At 40.7% G+C, this 17,388-nt stretch overlaps 2 protein-coding genes across 9 annotated transcripts in view; both read right to left on the reverse strand.

Moving 5' to 3' along the window:
- stmA (Protein EFR3 homolog stmA) overlaps nt 1–15,175 on the reverse strand; it is a 23,765-nt gene extending 8,590 nt beyond the window's left edge. For 4 of the 8 annotated variants that reach the window (XM_089735690.1, XM_089735691.1, XM_089735689.1 and 1 more), the window contains exons 1-12: nt 14,859–15,174; nt 5,755–5,959; nt 5,181–5,331; nt 4,244–4,396; nt 4,072–4,170; nt 3,835–3,998; nt 2,762–2,840; nt 2,183–2,309; nt 2,028–2,098; nt 1,226–1,411; nt 969–1,141; nt 122–225 (exon numbers count right to left, since the gene is read on the reverse strand). In XM_089735690.1, coding sequence (XP_089591816.1) covers nt 122–225; nt 969–1,141; nt 1,226–1,411; nt 2,028–2,098; nt 2,183–2,309; nt 2,762–2,840; nt 3,835–3,998; nt 4,072–4,170; nt 4,244–4,396; nt 5,181–5,331; nt 5,755–5,959; nt 14,859–14,943 — 1,597 coding nt within the window. In that variant the 5' untranslated portion in view covers nt 14,944–15,174. Of the gene's footprint in view, nt 1–121; nt 226–968; nt 1,142–1,225; nt 1,412–2,027; nt 2,099–2,182; nt 2,310–2,761; nt 2,841–3,834; nt 3,999–4,071; nt 4,171–4,243; nt 4,397–5,180; nt 5,332–5,754; nt 5,960–7,882; nt 8,096–14,146; nt 14,303–14,858 lie in introns of those variants that run through there. The other 4 variants (XM_089735692.1, XM_089735694.1, XM_089735695.1 and 1 more) reach the window with 4 other exon arrangements.
- Nucleotides 12,016–14,125, reverse strand: Ccnl1 (cyclin L1). Its single transcript, XM_028185517.2, has one exon. The coding sequence runs from the start codon at nt 13,812–13,814 to the stop codon at nt 12,561–12,563; it is 1,254 nt and encodes a 417-aa protein (XP_028041318.1). The 5' UTR covers nt 13,815–14,125; the 3' UTR covers nt 12,016–12,560.
- Nucleotides 15,176–17,388: the final 2,213 nt, after the last annotated feature.

Consider the following 17,388-nt stretch of genomic DNA (forward strand, 5'->3'; position numbering starts at 1 on the left):
CTTTACTTTGTAAGCATATTTAAAAGAAAGAATCGGCAGAACATAGAATGCAAAACAAGAAAGACAACTTCCTGCTCTGCATCATTGGACTAGACCTGCGGGCTGCAGCCGAGGACGGTACCTTCATACAGCGCGCTGAATATGGCGTATCCGTGCTTGCTGATGAAGATCAGGTCCTGTCGGGAGCACTTCTCCACGGAGAGGCCCGCGGCGTCGTAGTCCAGCCTGCAGCGACAACACGACACTGGGGTACATCATGGCAGGCGACTGCGCGTCGACCTCCCCGAAAACGAATGTATCGTGCAGGGGGCTTTTTAGCGGGAACGCGAGGAGTGAAGTTGTGTGATTTGTTTTATTTTGTCTATTTAGTGTTTCTTCGGGTTTAAATGTGTAATAACGGTAATTCATTAACTGTTTAATATCTGTGAAAGTGCACAAATGTGGGAAAATGAAACAAAGCCGCTGGACGTAACTTCCCGGGATCCTCCAAAAATTCCACTGAAAAAATCTCAGTAAATGATCACCATTTTACTCAGATTATATCTCATCCCATATCATATCATTTCATGTAATTGCATTTCACTCCATATTATCATTTTTCATAAAAATAAGAATGTAAATAAAAATAAGACATGACTTAAAGGTTTCAGTTACCAGGTCATAAAATCGCTTAGAAATGTATCGGATAGACCATAATAATATGTTATGGTATGGAGCACAAACCAATAAACACACGATCATTTGTTCATTCGATGAATAATTGTTACGGTATTGTCTTCGGCCTCACACCTCCAGATGTGAGGCGTCGGGGATTTTGCGATATTTAAATCTTATTTATAATAATCAAATATATAAAAAAAAAATTGTCGTTCTAGTTCTCCGGTCATCGAATTTTGAATCTCATGCCTCACAACGTGCAGCGACACGATGGGACCTGTCCACGGACATCAGCGCACGTGGGTACGTACGTGACGACGGCGAGTCTCGGCACGTTGTCCCTCCTGTCCAGCAGCGTGTGCAGAATTCGCTGCAGCAGCACCCTGGTGGACGGCTCTGTAGCGCTGGACAGTCGGAGCAGAGCTTCCAGGAAAGCTGCGGGGAAGGCTTTCGAAAGCTCTGTTGTTTTGTAAGTAGCCCCGACCTGCGGAATGCGGACAAGGCCTCCGGTGAGTGCGGCGGACAGGGGCCGGCGGGGGGCGGGGGGTTGGGGGCGGGGGCTGGAGACCTTGAGCAGCGACTTGAGCAGGATGTGCTGCAGCATGGCGTCGGCGCGGCTGGGCTTGGCGGCGCCGGGCACCTTGTTGACGATGAACATCATGATGTCGATCTTCTGGTAGTCCGGCAGGTGGTCCGCGAACTCTCCCAGCGCGTTGATCAGCGCCTCCTGGTACAGCTTCTCCTCGGTCTCCTTCTGCGGTACGGGCACACACAGGCGGATATCTTGTAAGAACATAGCAATTATATATTTTTACAAAGTCATTGTTCACTTTATGAAGTATTAAAACATTCGTTTACATTTTGTGCCAGTTCACGTGAAGAAAGAATATCTATTTATATATTTAAAAATGAATTGCTGTTCGTTAGTCTCGCTAAAACTCGAGAACGGATGGATCGATTTGGCTAATTTTCGTCTTGAATTATTTGTGGAAGTCCAGAGAAGGTTTAAAAGGTAGATAAATATGGAAATGCTCGGAATTAAATAGATAAAACAATTTTGTGTTTCCTTTGATGTGTCCCCCGTCGGACGGATACCTTTTGTTTGTTTTAAGTTTATTTTATACAAAAGTTTAGGTGTTTTATTTATCGATTGAGGCACTACGAAGTCTGCCGGGTCAGCTAGTTGTTTAATAAAAATCAAACCCGCAAAGGTTACAATTTGCGTGGAGCATTCTGTGTGCCCGCCCGAAGGCACATTCTGCTTCAAAGCAGTAATGCTATCAGTTTGAAGGGTAGCCGCTGCACTGTACTCGTGTCTCGAGGGGGGTGACACATCGGAGTGTGGACGTGAAGGGGCTGGGGGCACGCACCTCTGCGCCCCGCGCCACGGACGCGCGCAGGTTGGTCAGGATGTTGTTGATGATCTCCAGCACGGACGGACCTGCGGCGGATAGACTTGTAGTCACGTATGATCGCGTGGTGCGGTGCGGCGTGGTGCGGCGCGGCGGGTGGGACACACACTCACCGACGCTGTCCCCGGCGGCGATGCCGACGATGGCGGCGAGCACGGCCGCGCGCGCCGCCCGCACCCCCCCGCGCCCCGCCTCCAGCTGCTGCATGAGCGCCTCCACCACGCTGTACGAGTACTGCGCCTGCACACACAAGCGCCTCAACTACACGCCACCCACCGACCCAGTACAGCGTAGTGCCGCGGCGCACGAACTTGTTTTATGTTGTCTATTTAGTGTTTCTTCAGGTTTAAATGTGCAATAACGATGGTTTATAAACTGTTTAATAACTATGAAAGTGCACAAATGTGGAAAAATGAAACAAAGCCGCTAGACGTAACTTCTCGGAATTCTCCAAAATGTCCACTGAAAAAATCTCAGTGAATCACCACCATTTTAATGAGATTATATGTCATCCCATATCATATCATTTAAATTCATCCCAGTTGATTAATGTCTCAAATTAATCATCTTCATTTCATTTCGTTTCACTCCATAATATCATTGTTCATAAAAATAAGAATATAAAGTAAAATAAGACATGACCTAAAGGTCTTTGTAACCAGGTCATAAAATCCCTTAAAAAAAATAAAAACCTGTATCGAGAACATGATGATTTTGAAGACGTGGACGGCGAAGTCGGTCGGTATCCACAGGTCGTGCCGGTCGAAGTGCCTGCACAGAACACGACGTGTCACTGGGCGGACCACAAGCGGACCACAGCTGGTCGTGGTGACCGGCAGTAGTCGCGGCCGAAAAATAAACCAAAAAAATTGAAATTCCACAATTACCACGCCCATTGAGAGCATTAGATTTTAATGAAAATAATTCTCGATAATTATTATAATTAAAAATTTTTTTGACATTCTCTGTTCTCTACTGACGTCTTTATTCAAACAGATACCGTAAATTGGGGGAATAGGAACTAGGGATAAAATACGGACAAATCTGGGATTTTATTTGCGACCTTAGTGCGCATTGATTTTGCATTTTTAACTGTATGGTCCAATTTTAATTGAAGTTAGTAATATTCATTCTTTAATTTCGCGACATCCAGTTGTCTTGTTATTGAAAATTTAAGAAACAACATTAATTTGTCAAACGGATCGGAAAACTACAAAATTTAGTCTTCAAAACATTTTAATTGTCTTTGTTACTAAATATTTGAAATTTTTATCAAGTGAAATTTTGAGAGTTATTTTAGGTGTTTTGGGAACAGTATACATATGATAAAAGTGATGTATCATTATTGTTTTTCATGTAGTATAAACAAATAAGAATGAGTCGGATTTGAACAAGAAATTGGGGGAAAGGCGTCGACGAATGGGGTAAGAACTACTTATAAACACGTGTTCTATAAGTTAAGAATTTTTTTTTTTGATGGAGATTGAATGGAGATGAAATTTTAATGTTTGTTCCAAGACGAAAAAGTTACACTTTCCGTTACCTTTACACTCCCTCTCTAATCTGGAAATCAGTATCAACAAGATAATGAATAATACTTACAAACCAAAACACACGTTTTCGTAAGCTAACTGAACTAAAATGAAGAAAATCATTTTCTACCAATTCAATACAATAGAGTAAGTGAGAAGAAATTTTTTATCGTAAAAATGTCATACAAATACTCAAGTGTCTCCAGTTGCAACCTGCTGGCAGGGCTACTCACGTGAGCACGGGCCGCAGCACGGAGCGGATGTGTCCGAAGGAGGCGCGCGCCAGCAGGTCGCGCAGGCAGGCCTCCGCCAGCCGCGGCGGGGACTCCTCCTCGCCCTCCTCGCCGCCCGCGCCGCCGCCCTCCGCGCACGACACCGTCTCGTACTTCTCCGCCGACTGCACACCACCACACTCTACAGCCTCCTCCACGCGCACCCCCTCCCCCATACCCCCGCACCCCCGCACGCACCTGCATGTTGTACAGCAGCGAGGGGACTATCTTGTCCATGTGCTGCGCCTCCCATATGTTCTCCACCAGGTCGTCCGACACCGTCTTCCTGATGACGCCCTGGAAACACAACGCGACACTCAGCCTCGTATCAACTCACAACACGACGTAAACTGGCGGGCTGGGTGCGTACCTGCAGGCCCTGTATCCCGGCCAGCCGGATCCGGTCCCGGGGGCCCGGCTCCCCGTGGTTGCTGTGGCACATGGCGCTGAACTTGGACACGAAGAAGTCGTAGCGGCGGTGGTAGGACGGCGTGTCCTCCTCGATGTTCGCGAACCGAACGAACTGGAGACGAACAAACAGACGAGCTCAGTGCGGGACGCTCACTCGACCTTGGGGCATTACTGGTAGAGATACAGATTTTAGTGGAGATTAAGAGAGAGACAGGAACAGATGTTCACAACATTCACGATTGACTTCCACGGTGAAGGAATAACATCGTGTAATAAAAATCAAGCCCGCAAATATTATAATTTGCGTAATTACTGGTAGGTACCACCCCCCTGCTTATTTCTGCCGTGAAGCAGTAATGCGTTTGGTCTGAAGGGTAGGGCAGCCGTTGTAATTATACTGAGATCTTAGAACTTATATGTCAAGGTGGGTGTCGCATTTACGTCGTATATGTCTATGGGCTCCAGTAACCACTTAACACCAGGTGGGCTGTGAGGTCATCCATCCATCTAATCAATAAAAAAAAGGTTAAAAGTGACGTCATATTGCATTATAAAAGCTTACAAAATGTTCATTTCTCAAACAATGTTTAGTTGGCTCGTGAACGTTAATCTTTTTGGAACCATAAATCATCACGCCAGGTAATTGATTATTAAATTCGTCTTTGAATTCTGAATCTACTGCAGCAGGTTATAGGTGACAAATTAGATCACAACGCTGTTGGACGCTTAACACAATTAGGTTCTAAAAGCAAACAAGTACAATCCGTACACACGCAATAATAAATCACTCAAGAACGTCGGAAGTTGTACATATCTCCCTTGTCTTCGATCTTCATAATAGAACTCTACTGATGAAATATATTTTTACATTATCTCATTAGGACTACAATACTAACACTCTGTGTGGCGAGGATCTGCAGCTGCGGGTCAGTGGACTCCAGTAATTTCTGAACCATTTTGAGGAAGCTTTCCACGAAGAGATTGAGGGTCTGCGAGTGGCACGCGACCAGCAGCTGGTCCATCGCCTCCATCGCTATTATTACGAATCTGGAAAATAAATTAAAGTGAATGTGTGAGTTTGGCGTGTCCTGCATGTTATTTCGGCGGATTGTTGCCGGCGCCATGCTGACACTCAACCTTGTACGACGTGAAGGATATTCAAATACCTATAAAATAATTTCTTTCTAAGCTTTGTTTTCCTTAAACATATCTCAATGGCTTCCTCGGGTCCATTTTATAAATAAATTAAATTAATTGGTAAATGATTAGGTCACAGATGCTTTAGAACAGCGCAGAGCATGAATGAGTTAAATTTCGAGACTTCGACATAATGGAGGTAGCGTTCCACGGCCAGTTCGAAGGTCCTCCGTTAAGCTATCCTCCCTTTCGAATCGGAGCGCAGGGCACCCAATTCAAACATATCAACACGAAAGACAGCGTTCTCGTTACGATGCTCAAATCTCTACTTACCCGTGTCTCCTTCTATAAATATCCCTGGAAGCTTTCTGGAAGAGATACTCTCCGATCCTGTCCAGTTTTTCCGGACTGGATAAGGAGTAGAAAGTGAGCTTTTCCATGTTAGATTTAACGAGTCCATCCTGGGGTGACGCCGGGAAGATGTTGTCGACGAGGCGCTTGTAGCGCGGCCGCAGCGCCGAGCAGCAGCCGCAACAACCTGGCGACAACGTATTACTGGTTTAATAGTTCAGTCATTACATTACGCTCCTACTCCTCCTCCGTGCGTCGTGTTCCTCAGTGCTGAGGATTGTGACCTTTACGGAATACATACGTAAAGGTTTTCTTGGGAAAATTGCTAGTGGTGGGTTCCCACGTCCTTCCACAACAGAATTTCAGAGGTGATTTAGTTCCTCTGGGCCACTGAAGCCCTAGTTCGGGTTAGTTGACCGCCGCTCGTTGCTCGGCGTTATATTTTTACGGCCGAGTAGGTGGCATACCGACGCCCATTACATTACGCTATTATATCATTTAATGGGCTCGCACGGGCACGCGCGCGATTGAAGTGTCGAACGGCAGTCGTACTATGACTTAGACCTCATGTCACAAGGTGGCAGCAAAAATTAAGTAAATGAAAAGAAACAAAAACTTGCGTAACGACCTCTGTCAGTGAAATGTTTTGACTGGCCCTCGCATATGTACGGCAACCTCACAATGCACCTTATGACAGTATGCGCCTACTTACTGTCGAAAGACGATAAATAATATAAGTATCCTGAAAGATACGGAACTAAAAATACTCAGATAGCAGTCCTCGGAACAAACATGTGGTTAGTGGTCTTTTTCGACATTCTTATCTTTAGTAACCACTGTCTTTACATTGCACACATGTTAATATTATTATTTGAAGACAATCGTATTGGATGGGCGTTATATACAGATCGATTGTCGTCGTCTGATCTCTGCAATCCGCAACTGACCTGCGACTGTCGCTAACGAAAGCACGATTTGAACAATATAACAATGCCCAATTAATTAACTTTCAATATCTATCATTGTTTATATGTTCTTGCACAACCTTATGAACAAGTCGCAAGTAACTAGATAAGATTATGTGTTCATTCCACAGGTGACAGTTAACTCAATTGGTAATATTGATTTCTACTTGTTCTTGCCGCAATCTTTTGTCAATATACAGCAAAGCAATGTTGGACTTGGTAAATGTCTACCCGGACGGAGATCGGACGTCGGGTGTAAGAGTGTAAGGGAAGTCATTTAGTGGTAAATGTCTACCTGCTATATAATACAGTATATGTAGGTGTGCTACTAATTCCTCTCAATCATTAACGGGGCCTAGGTGCTGTCCGGAATCGGACATTTTGTTTCTGATTGATACTGCATACTATAAATTGCACTATTTTACCACGTAAGATCCTATCAGTTTAATAACTTTACATATGGAACTTCTTCGAGGCACGAGGCCCTAAAGCCCCCTTGCTTTAGAATTACTAAACTTTGCAGCGGAAATATATGACTTTTTTTTTTCTTAGAAAATTATCTCACGGTGCACCTGAGGTTAAGTGGTTACCGTAACCCATGGACATCAACAATGTAAATGCCGCCATCTACCTTGAGACATGAGTTCTAAATCTCAGTTTTCTTACTGGTGGTAGGACCTCTTGTGAGTCCGCACGGGTAGGTACCACCACCCCACCTATTTCTGCCGTGAAGCAGTAATGCGTTTCGGTTTGAAGGGTGAGGCAGCCGTTGTAACTATACTGAGACCTTAGAACTTATATCTCAAGGTGTGTGGCGCATTTACGTTGTAGATGTCTATGGGTTCCAGCAACCACTTAACACCAGGTGGGCTGTGAGCTCGTCCACATATCTAGGCAAGAAAAAACGGCTGACCCACTAATCATTTCGAAACGTATTACTGCTTCACGGCAGAAATAGGCAGGGTGGTGGTACCTACCTGTGCGGACTCACAACACGTCCTACCACCAGTAATTACGCAAATTATAATTTTGCGGGTTTGATTATTATTACACGATGCTACTCCTTCACCGCGAGAATCATGTCTGGTGCAAAATGGCGTTGTTTAAGTATGCACTGAATTGCGTCAACCCTGGTCCATACTTACAAGTCAAATACACGGTTCTACTGATGAAGAAGCAAGCTCTATGCGCAATCTTCCGAAGCGGAGTCATATTCACTGTTCCACTCTTAGCGACAATTATTAATTCTATTTAAAACTCATTTAAGGAAAATATTTTTGTTTTTTTTCTCAGAATCTAATCACCTGCCGCTTCACGCTAACTTGACATTACAACTTCCGCACTAGCTCTATATAACACAAATGTACGTTAGAGATGTGGTAAAATATTTTGTATCGTGCAAACATCGCAGCCATGCTCATTCGAACGGTTTACAAGCAGACTCCGAGTGTCAGGAAAACCGCAAAAACACTTTGGTCGATGGCGCTTATTGTTAGAACGCGTGTAGGCCAGAGTCAGCCTCGCAGAGCTTGCGACAATTCATTGAACATTGTTGTATTCGCAATGACACATCATCGCGCGCGAACGTACGCTTCGTTACTAAATACACGGATTGATAAGAGCCGTGATAAGAATTGACACTTGATCCTTGGTGATATCGCGATTTTCTAGTATTTCATTAATGGGTAAAATAATTAATTATTGATATCGTCATATTGTTTAGAACCGCAGATAGAAACTTGTTCGGTATTCCGACACGCTTATGTTTACTCCGTCTGACGGTTAATCAGATGATCATTGGAAACTGTAAGCCAGGCCGATGTGAAGTCGGGCTCTTCGTGGTTACGACTACTTCATCCTCCGTAGTAGGCATTGATTACCAATACTATCAACATAGTTTTCTTATGGTTGTAGGACCTCTTGTGAGTCCGCGCAGATAGGTACCACCAACCTGCCTATTTCTGCCGTGAAGCAGTAATGCGTTTCGGTTTGAAGGGCGGGGTAGCCGTTGTAACTATACTGAGACCTTAGAACTGATATCTCAAGGTGGGTGGCGCATTTAGGTCGTAGATGTCTATGGGCTCCAGTAACCGCTTAACACCAGGTGGGCTGTGAGCTCGGCCACCTATTTAAGCAAAAAAAAAAGTTTTCTTATATATCCAATAATCTAATCTTCTCCCTCAAATCTTGGGGTGGGTGGCGGGTCTTATAGCCACAAACTCTGTTAACCGCTTAAAATCAAACGAATAGTAGGTACTCGTCCACGCGTCTGCGATAGGATAATACAATCTGTTTACAAAACTTTAGTGTTATTCCTCTCTCGAACCACACTATATTGAGAAGTCACTGAAAGCAATGCAACGCGAACGCCGGACGCAAGGCCGACGTCTGAGGCGCGCTCTTTTGGCTGCGTACACATAATCACAACACAAATAATCGTATTTAACGCCCTAATTTAGTCCAGATAAGGTAAACAATAACTAATCGATCAAAATATTTATATTACAAAAACTATTGTGCGTATTTGCGTATCCAGGAACGATGCTTTAAGATAGCCGTATTGATTACTTTCAAACGACCACGAACGTTTTCGAGCATTTCAACTCCAAAAGCGTACAACAAACCGCGCGCTTGACTGTGCACTGACTAAATATAACGCTGGAGGTTTCATCTGAAAATAGATCTGTCCTAGGCAGGTACGATATATCGACCCGACATCATGCGACATTAAAATTCATCTGAAAATCGAAACCCTTATTTTACCCTAATACCCTTTTGTATAAAACGTCCTCAAGGGGCAAATGCAGGTCGCGTTTAATCTAAACAAAGATACTACTAAAATACCCGTTCCTTCCGAGGATAACGTCATCACAAGCAAAAATACTTTTAGAGAAATACAGGATAAGCTCATAGCTAATTTGGTGTTAGGGTGTTGCCGGAGCCCGTAGACACTATCCTTGAGACGTTTTTTTTTTATTGCTTTGATGGGTGGACGACCTCACAACCCACCTAGTGTTAAGTGGTTACTGGAGCCCATAGACATCCACAACGTAAATGCGCCACCCACCTTGAGATATAGGTTCTAAGGTCTCAAGTATAGTTACAGAAGTGAGGTCGAGGCATCAATTATATTGTGTAATGGCTCTTTCCTCATTAAAATCGGGACAAAAAGACTGCTTCGCGGTATAAATATGCAGAATTGTGGTAGCCGTGAGAATTCACAATACGCCACCCGTCATTATGAAAGATGATTTTCATCGTAAGTTCCGCACATAATATGCATCAATCGATGAGTGTGTGTTTATTAATTCTTTAGGACGCGCTGATTTTGACTTTGACCCTGTCCCTCATGACTCGAGGTCAATTTCGACATTCACATCGTGACATCCTGTGGACTCAGGTAGCTGCTTAATGCTCTAATCTCGTTTACGACAAGAGTGTTTCAAAATCATAAAAATATTTACATACCAAAAATCCGAACTACAGATGATGTGTTCTGTAACACCATAGTCTGTTATTAGTTGCACTTGTTTTAAGAAAAAATAGATTACCAAAATATCAATCTTGAAACATCAAAAATTTTTTTTTTCATTCACATGTACTCCGTGCCCTACGACTGCTACTGCTTACTACAAACAGCACGTGACTCGCTGGCGCACTAAAGTCCTACAATTATCAAGTATGCGAGATCACTCCACGAGATAAATACGGTAATCGCGACACCTCGCACCCTGGGTTCACTGTCACAGCTGTTTTATTGTTACATTGAAAAGCCGGCGAGGATCGAAAGACGCGGTAGGAAGCCGCCGATGTGTACACTCCAACTATCGCAGTCACGCCTTCGCGCAAGGTTCTTGCGGGAATGTACAACGATCCTTAGAAAATACCGTTCAAAATGTTTCAATCTATAATCTCTTATCGTAAAATAACTGTTATCTTTACAACATAATTCAACCAATTTATAGGTGTCTGATATTGTTTGTTATCATCTGATATAACAGTGCGTTTGTAGCTTGGCGATATTATATCAATATTTCGCGTCCTAATCAAGATGTTACAAGTTCGAGACTAGTCATGGTATCACTACGTCACTGTTTTTCTGAAAGTCACAGAATTCAGAAATATCAGACATCTACTCATAGGCGATTCTAATGTCCTATTATTTATTGTCTTTCATGATTTGAAGTAGAGTTTTCTCATGAGAAAACAAACCGAAATGCATAAGGTTTTTGTTTTTTTTATAAAGATACCTTAACGTTTAATATTGTTAGTCTATAGTTTAATTCTGATGAAAATCCTTCGAAGAATGCCCGAAGCATCGACATATTTAATTCAAATACATTCAAGGAACTATTATCGACGTGCAGCTTTACGCCAAACTTAGCTATTTTTACTTAGTAACTATGTATATTGGTAGTGAATTTTTATTTTTTTTATTAGAAGGAAATTGCCGGACTTCCGCCCTCCACTGGAGATGGCGAGCGGGGGTTGGTTTACCGGATAAATAAGGTGCTATAACAAAAAACTGATCTAACCACCAGACTGGCGACCAGACCCGTGCGAACGATGAACTTGGCAATCAAATAACATGTGCATATGTATTACATTTTGTTCTACTATTCTACCTCGTCCCTTCTCCGACTAGCAGTAGTGACTTTCCTACTTTAAGTTTTTACTAGTACCGGTGGTAACATTGTTCTAGTAAAGTGTTAAAATACTTTGCCCTTTGCTTGTTTGATTCATCACGGAACACTACACACTGAATCACTAGCTAGCAGAACCAGAAAGTGATAGGTGTGGAGACAGAACCACACCTTTTCTCTGCCAGATTTGACCCAATGATGAATAAAATGTCATTACAGAGACAGTAAACACCATACATATAAATTGGCCACAATAAAATACATAACAATTGATAAAATGAGTCAATGGTGCTGTAGTTAGCGTCCCTGACTGTTGAGCGTGGTCGTGGATTTGATTCCCATATCAGGTAAACATTTGTGTGATGAACAGATTTGTTAGCTCTATCTTCTTGTGTTTATTATCTATGTATGTACACATAAATTAATGTATATCAGTATCTGGTTCCCATGACCATGAGTGACTGGTTATTGTTAAGTTTTTTATTTCTATGTTTAATTTCAAACAAAGTCATTTATTGAAAGGGTATGTTATAAAATAAAGTTAATGTGATTTGATTTATAGCAGGAAAGTTTGTAGTATCTGTTCTACATTTTTTCACAATATTCCAGTTTTAAAATCTCAGAAATGACACAAATTTTATATTTACAGAAAGTTTATTGAACCCTATTCTTAAACTAGTGTTTTATGTAAACAGTTCAACTTGTATGTTATATAAATTACATAACACAATAATATGTCGTAGTTTTTGCAGTGTAAATAATAGAAAGATTTTTACTTTCTTAGCTTATTGGGTCTGATTTTCTTAGAAGACTCAGGACAAAATATTGTTTCATGCTTTAGAGAGCACACAGCTGATACCAAACTCTCATTTATTTACAGCATTTATGAGTGAACAAGCTCACAACCCATTTGGGGTTGTGCTTAGTGAAGACATTAGACATAAAAAGTGAATGCCCTGACCCACAATGAGACATGAGGTCGAAGCCTCAATTGCGCGATGACAAAATATATCCTATTTTTCATTGCAATTTCTTTGAAGTTTAACCTTTTGTTTCTGTTTATAATTTTACAATTTTCATTGTTGCAAAAACCAATTTTTTATAATCACAAAGCACTACTAAAAGATCTATCAGTCTGTGTTTTATCATCTGTGTAGCAAACATACTAGCATTTAGGTTACTAATGTTTCCTTTTGTCATCCCGTCCATCACGACTTGACTTTGACCTGTCATAATCATCATATTTCCTTGATGACATCCTACTACGCTTGTCATCAGATCTCCGATCCTTAGAACGATCTGCATCACGATCACGAGACCTTGAACGATGCCTCTTACTTGAATAATCCCTCTTCTTATCATAAGGAGATCTTGACCTCCGCTCCTTCTTTGATTTATGACTACTGTGATACTTTGAGGATAAAGGTGGAGTTTTAGGAGATTTTTCTTTCTTAGTATCCCGTCTGGTGTCTTTAGAAGTTGATGCAGTGGGTGATTCGGGTTTCTTTTCTTCGTTCTTAGCTTCTTTATCTTTTATTGCCTGTGAATGTTTATTAGCTATGTATATTTTGCGGAGGTTTTCAACTTTAGTCTCCAATTCTTCAGGGTTGACTTTAGCACGTTTATATAATTGTAGTATCCTCATTGACACTTCCCTGATATCATCTTCTGTAACTTTGAATAGAAGGAACCAGTGTGGGTTATTGGGCAGCGGCAAACCTATTTTTCTGGCCGTCAAGTAAATGCAAGCACATGCAATGGTTTCAGGAGGAAATCTCATAAAGACATCTGTCCTTAGAGCATCATTCATGTAGTTCCAAGCCATTTGCATTAGTTGGCGGTTTTTTTCATATTGCAGTAATTGTAAGTAAACCACAATAAGTTTGTGTGGATGTTTAACATGTACACAGAATCCGAGCTCTTTTAAGATACGTCTTTCAGCTTTGATGACCTGATTTTTCAATTCTATGTAATTTTGGTCAACTAACATTGGACTTATTGTTTTCTGCGCTCTGACCTGTTTGATGTGGTGAAACACATTGATTACATCTCTTATTCTGCATGGTTTCTCTTCGACTTTGGACGCTAAGTATATGCTACCCATTGCCATAGTTTCCATGGGATATCGTACAAATGATTTCGAGTAGTAAAACCTTTGTAGATAAATCTGACCAGTCGCCATAGCTACTTGGGGTAGCCGGAGCAGGATGCCAGCTGTTTGTATCATTTCGCAACCCAGGATCCTAAGATCTGTCTCAGTTTCGATGTCAAGGCTATCAGCTTGTGAAGGTGTCTCCTTGAATACTGATTCCGGTAGAAGACAATTGTAGAGCGTCAAAACTATCTTCCCATACGTCTTCTGAAGCTTTGCAGGCGGTGTATTGTGCTGTGAATTGTTAGACTTCGGTTGGTTTTGTACGGTCGTCGTGGTCATTTTGTTTTCTCTTTAAACTAGTCTTTGTAATAAAAAAAACACGGTAACACGTTTACGGAACACGGAACACGGCTTAACGAAAGCCCGGTGCACTTGCTTTCTTTTCAAATTTCATTTCAAAACGGAGGTTTAATGGTAATTTAAGTAAAGCATTCTGTTTTTACACCCACTATTCGATGAAAACATGCTCCAAACTGACAGGTATCGAAACAAAATGGCGTCATAGCGACTGACCGACAATATGTCAAAATAGGAGTTTTGTAAACAATTAATTTTTTGATTAACTCCCTAACTTCCACGGATTTATTACATTTAAAAACATTAAAACATACCTTGAGCCATTTTCTGACGAGATATAACAACGTGAGTTCATAAAATTAAAAACTCTCCATGAAAGAAATTGTAAAAGAGGACACGAAATACGAGTGATTCAGACACGATCAATTTATGTCGCTTTACAGGAACCTTCGTTCAGAAATCAAAATGACAGAAATAGTGGAGAATATTAAAAATCTGTTGGCAACTTGTATTAGGTAAAAAAATATCACAATAAAAAATAAAAAAGATCTGATTTGTCCTGAAAAAGGTAAATATTAATTAGTTAGGTTTATTAATATCATTTCAAATGACATTTAGTGCTCATAAGCACTTTTTTGATATACATAATGAACATTGTAAAATAACATTGTTTTCTGCGATTCTCGAGTTATTCTGGTAAGATGGTGACAATAATTTGCAAAACTTTTTGCTATTGTGACATTCTTATCGTACTCGTTTTAAAATCATTATATGAGTACCTCTCTGAAGTTGTTCTTATTTGAATGAATGGGCAAATACAGCACCAATGAAAGGATTCTACTGCAGCGGCAATTCAAACTGTTAATCGATAATACGACCCATTCCCAACATATAACCATATTAAAAACGCGTAGTTCTGATTTGATCTAAAAGCATGAGCTACTAATTTTGAATTGTTTTAAAATGAAACTAGTGAAAATTAAGAAACTGTAAATTGAAAACATGATTAATTTAGCTTTTACTTACATCCAGGATCTGTACATTTTTGTACAAACGAATCCAAAAAATCTTGTCCTTCACCACCTTCAAAACAACACTTTACAAAAGACATTTTCAATCAGAACTCAACCACAAAACTTTAACGAGAGCAATTTTTTAATTTAATTAATACACTTTATCAGGTAGGCTCTGAAAACATTGTTAAGATAATAGAAATATACTTATCATGGTTTTATAATTAGCATTATTTATCCAAAAACTTTTTAAAATGTAAGTATTTACTGATTTAGACGTTATTGTATAAGTATTTAGGTCAACAAATCACTAGTCGGAAGCAAGTCGGTGCTTTTTTTTCATCTGTGTATGCCTGTGTAAATGTCAATGGATTATCCATGTGTAATCCAACAAATTTCGGAAGTTTACAATTTGAGTCTTTATTTTGGCATTGGTATGTGCCTTTTAAAATTAGAAGGTATATGCGCAAAGTCGTCCGCTTAGTAACACTATTCGACTACAGATGGCGCTAAGTTTAGTTTAACTGCAATGCGCTAGATGTCTCTACTACTATGTAGTGTGGTTTCTGTAGCAGTGGCTTATTGTAATAATTTTGGCTTTGAATCATCATAAATATTATGACTGCATGAAATGTTATATTTCTATGATATTCCAGTTCGTAATAGTCGCGTTAACACAATTCAGCCTTTCGCCCCATTATCATTTTCGGCCAGTCCATACCTTGGGCCTGGAGGTCAAATATATAGGTGTCACCGTCGACATAGGGATGACATTCAGCCCTCACAACAAGACAGCACGCGATCGAGCCGCGTTCATACTAGGACGCCTCTATCCAATGATTTGGATGCGAACTAAATTGTTCCCTTCCTAATAAGGTAATTCTCTACAAAACTTGCATACGCCCGGTCATGATCTATGCAAGTGTACGTGGCTCGCACTAATTTAAAAAACCCATTAATATTTATATTTAAAGTAGTTATATTTAAAGTAGATTTAGGCAGCGGCTTGGCTCTGCCCCTGGCATTGCTGAAGTCCATGGGCGACGGTAATCACTCACCATCAGGTGGCCGTATGCTCGTCTGCCTACATGGGCAATAAAAAATAAATAAAAAAAAGTTAGCCTAACATATTTGTTTGTGCTGCTCTTAATATAAAATCATAGATTCGGGCATGGAAAAACTGATCAAATTTATATATTTAGATTTTTTTCTTTAAGTTTTGGTCATTTTTGTATAAACTGTGACATTGGCAAAATCAATTACTAACGCGTTGGAGTCATTTATTAAAAAAAAAACCTAATAGGAACGCGTTCGTTGTGTAGAGATTGCACTCCCAGAAAATGTGGTGGATTGTCTGTTCGTATTGATTTCCTTTGCTGTCAAATTATTGACTGCAAAAAAAATTGTACCATTGTAAAAAATATGAAAAGTACAAAAAAAATCCCTCTTTATGAAAAAAAAAGTATCATTATAAAAAATACCAAAGTTGTTAGATTGTATTTTTAAGGAGATGTTCTATTCTAAATGAATCAACGTATGAACTTGGTTCAATCCATAATAAATGTTATCTTCAAATCTAAGACATAAATTCGTTTTGATGGTTGTTATAAATTAAAATGCGAACTGTGAGAAATAATGAAAATGCTTATAAAAAACAATGTATTCTGTTAACATTATATCTAGAAGTCATTTTCCGACTAGTTGAACCGGAATAATAATTAAGAAAATAATTAGATCTGGTTTTTAATTGAACACGTGGTCTCTGAATCACTGTTCTTCTGAGTGTCCCTAACAACAATAAACACCGACCAGACACTGAGATCGGTTTTGCGGTTCCGTTGAGGCCGATGAGGGTTCCCGGAGCTCGTCCACGCTGAGACGACGTGATTGTATCCTTCTTTAGCCAAGAGGTCGCACTCTGAGCCGCATAAATGGACACGAGGCTGGTACCGACCGGAGCAGACTGACAGCATGTCCGTAGTGTCTCATGTTGTTCCTCTTATACAACTTGGTGTTGGCGAAGGCAGCGAACACTCCACATACTCGGAGGAATGTGGTCTATGCTGACTCGCTCTGGTGTTATAAAGAGTAAATATAGTTGAAGTCCATAGACACGGTCATAACCAGAAACATTATTACGGTTCAGTCGGAATTTCCACCAAGTATTTTACAGTTATTTTCATGTACCCATTTGTGAGTCAATAGTGAATACTACTGTTTACAATGTTCATCTTTAATTCGTTTTTATTTGGTAACATAAATTTCATAAATAATTACGATATCGCGTCTCTAAAGTTGTGCATCAGGTGTACGAAACATTGGAGATCTACGAATTAAGCGTATGGTTCGGACATTCGTCTCTAAGTTCCGCGAAAACCTCAGCAAAAATACTACAGGCTTATAACATGGTCAGAAAATGTTCTCGAGCAAGTTGACGTAAGCAGATCCTGCAGTGCCGCCAAAATAGGTGATATGACAAATTGAGAAGTCGTTTTCCTTGTCCAGCGTCACGGAGCTGACGGAGCTCACGGAGACGCACGCGG

Source organism: Bombyx mandarina, chromosome 20 (genome assembly GCF_030267445.1).
Source record: "Bombyx mandarina strain Sakado chromosome 20, ASM3026744v2".
In the NCBI taxonomy this organism is placed as follows: domain Eukaryota; kingdom Metazoa; phylum Arthropoda; class Insecta; order Lepidoptera; family Bombycidae; genus Bombyx; species Bombyx mandarina.

What these genes read in the sequence shown, in the direction of transcription:
- Ccnl1 (XM_028185517.2), bottom strand. Translation starts at nt 13,814, where the DNA reads ATGACCACGACGACCGTACAAAACCAACCGAAGTCTAACAATTCACAG.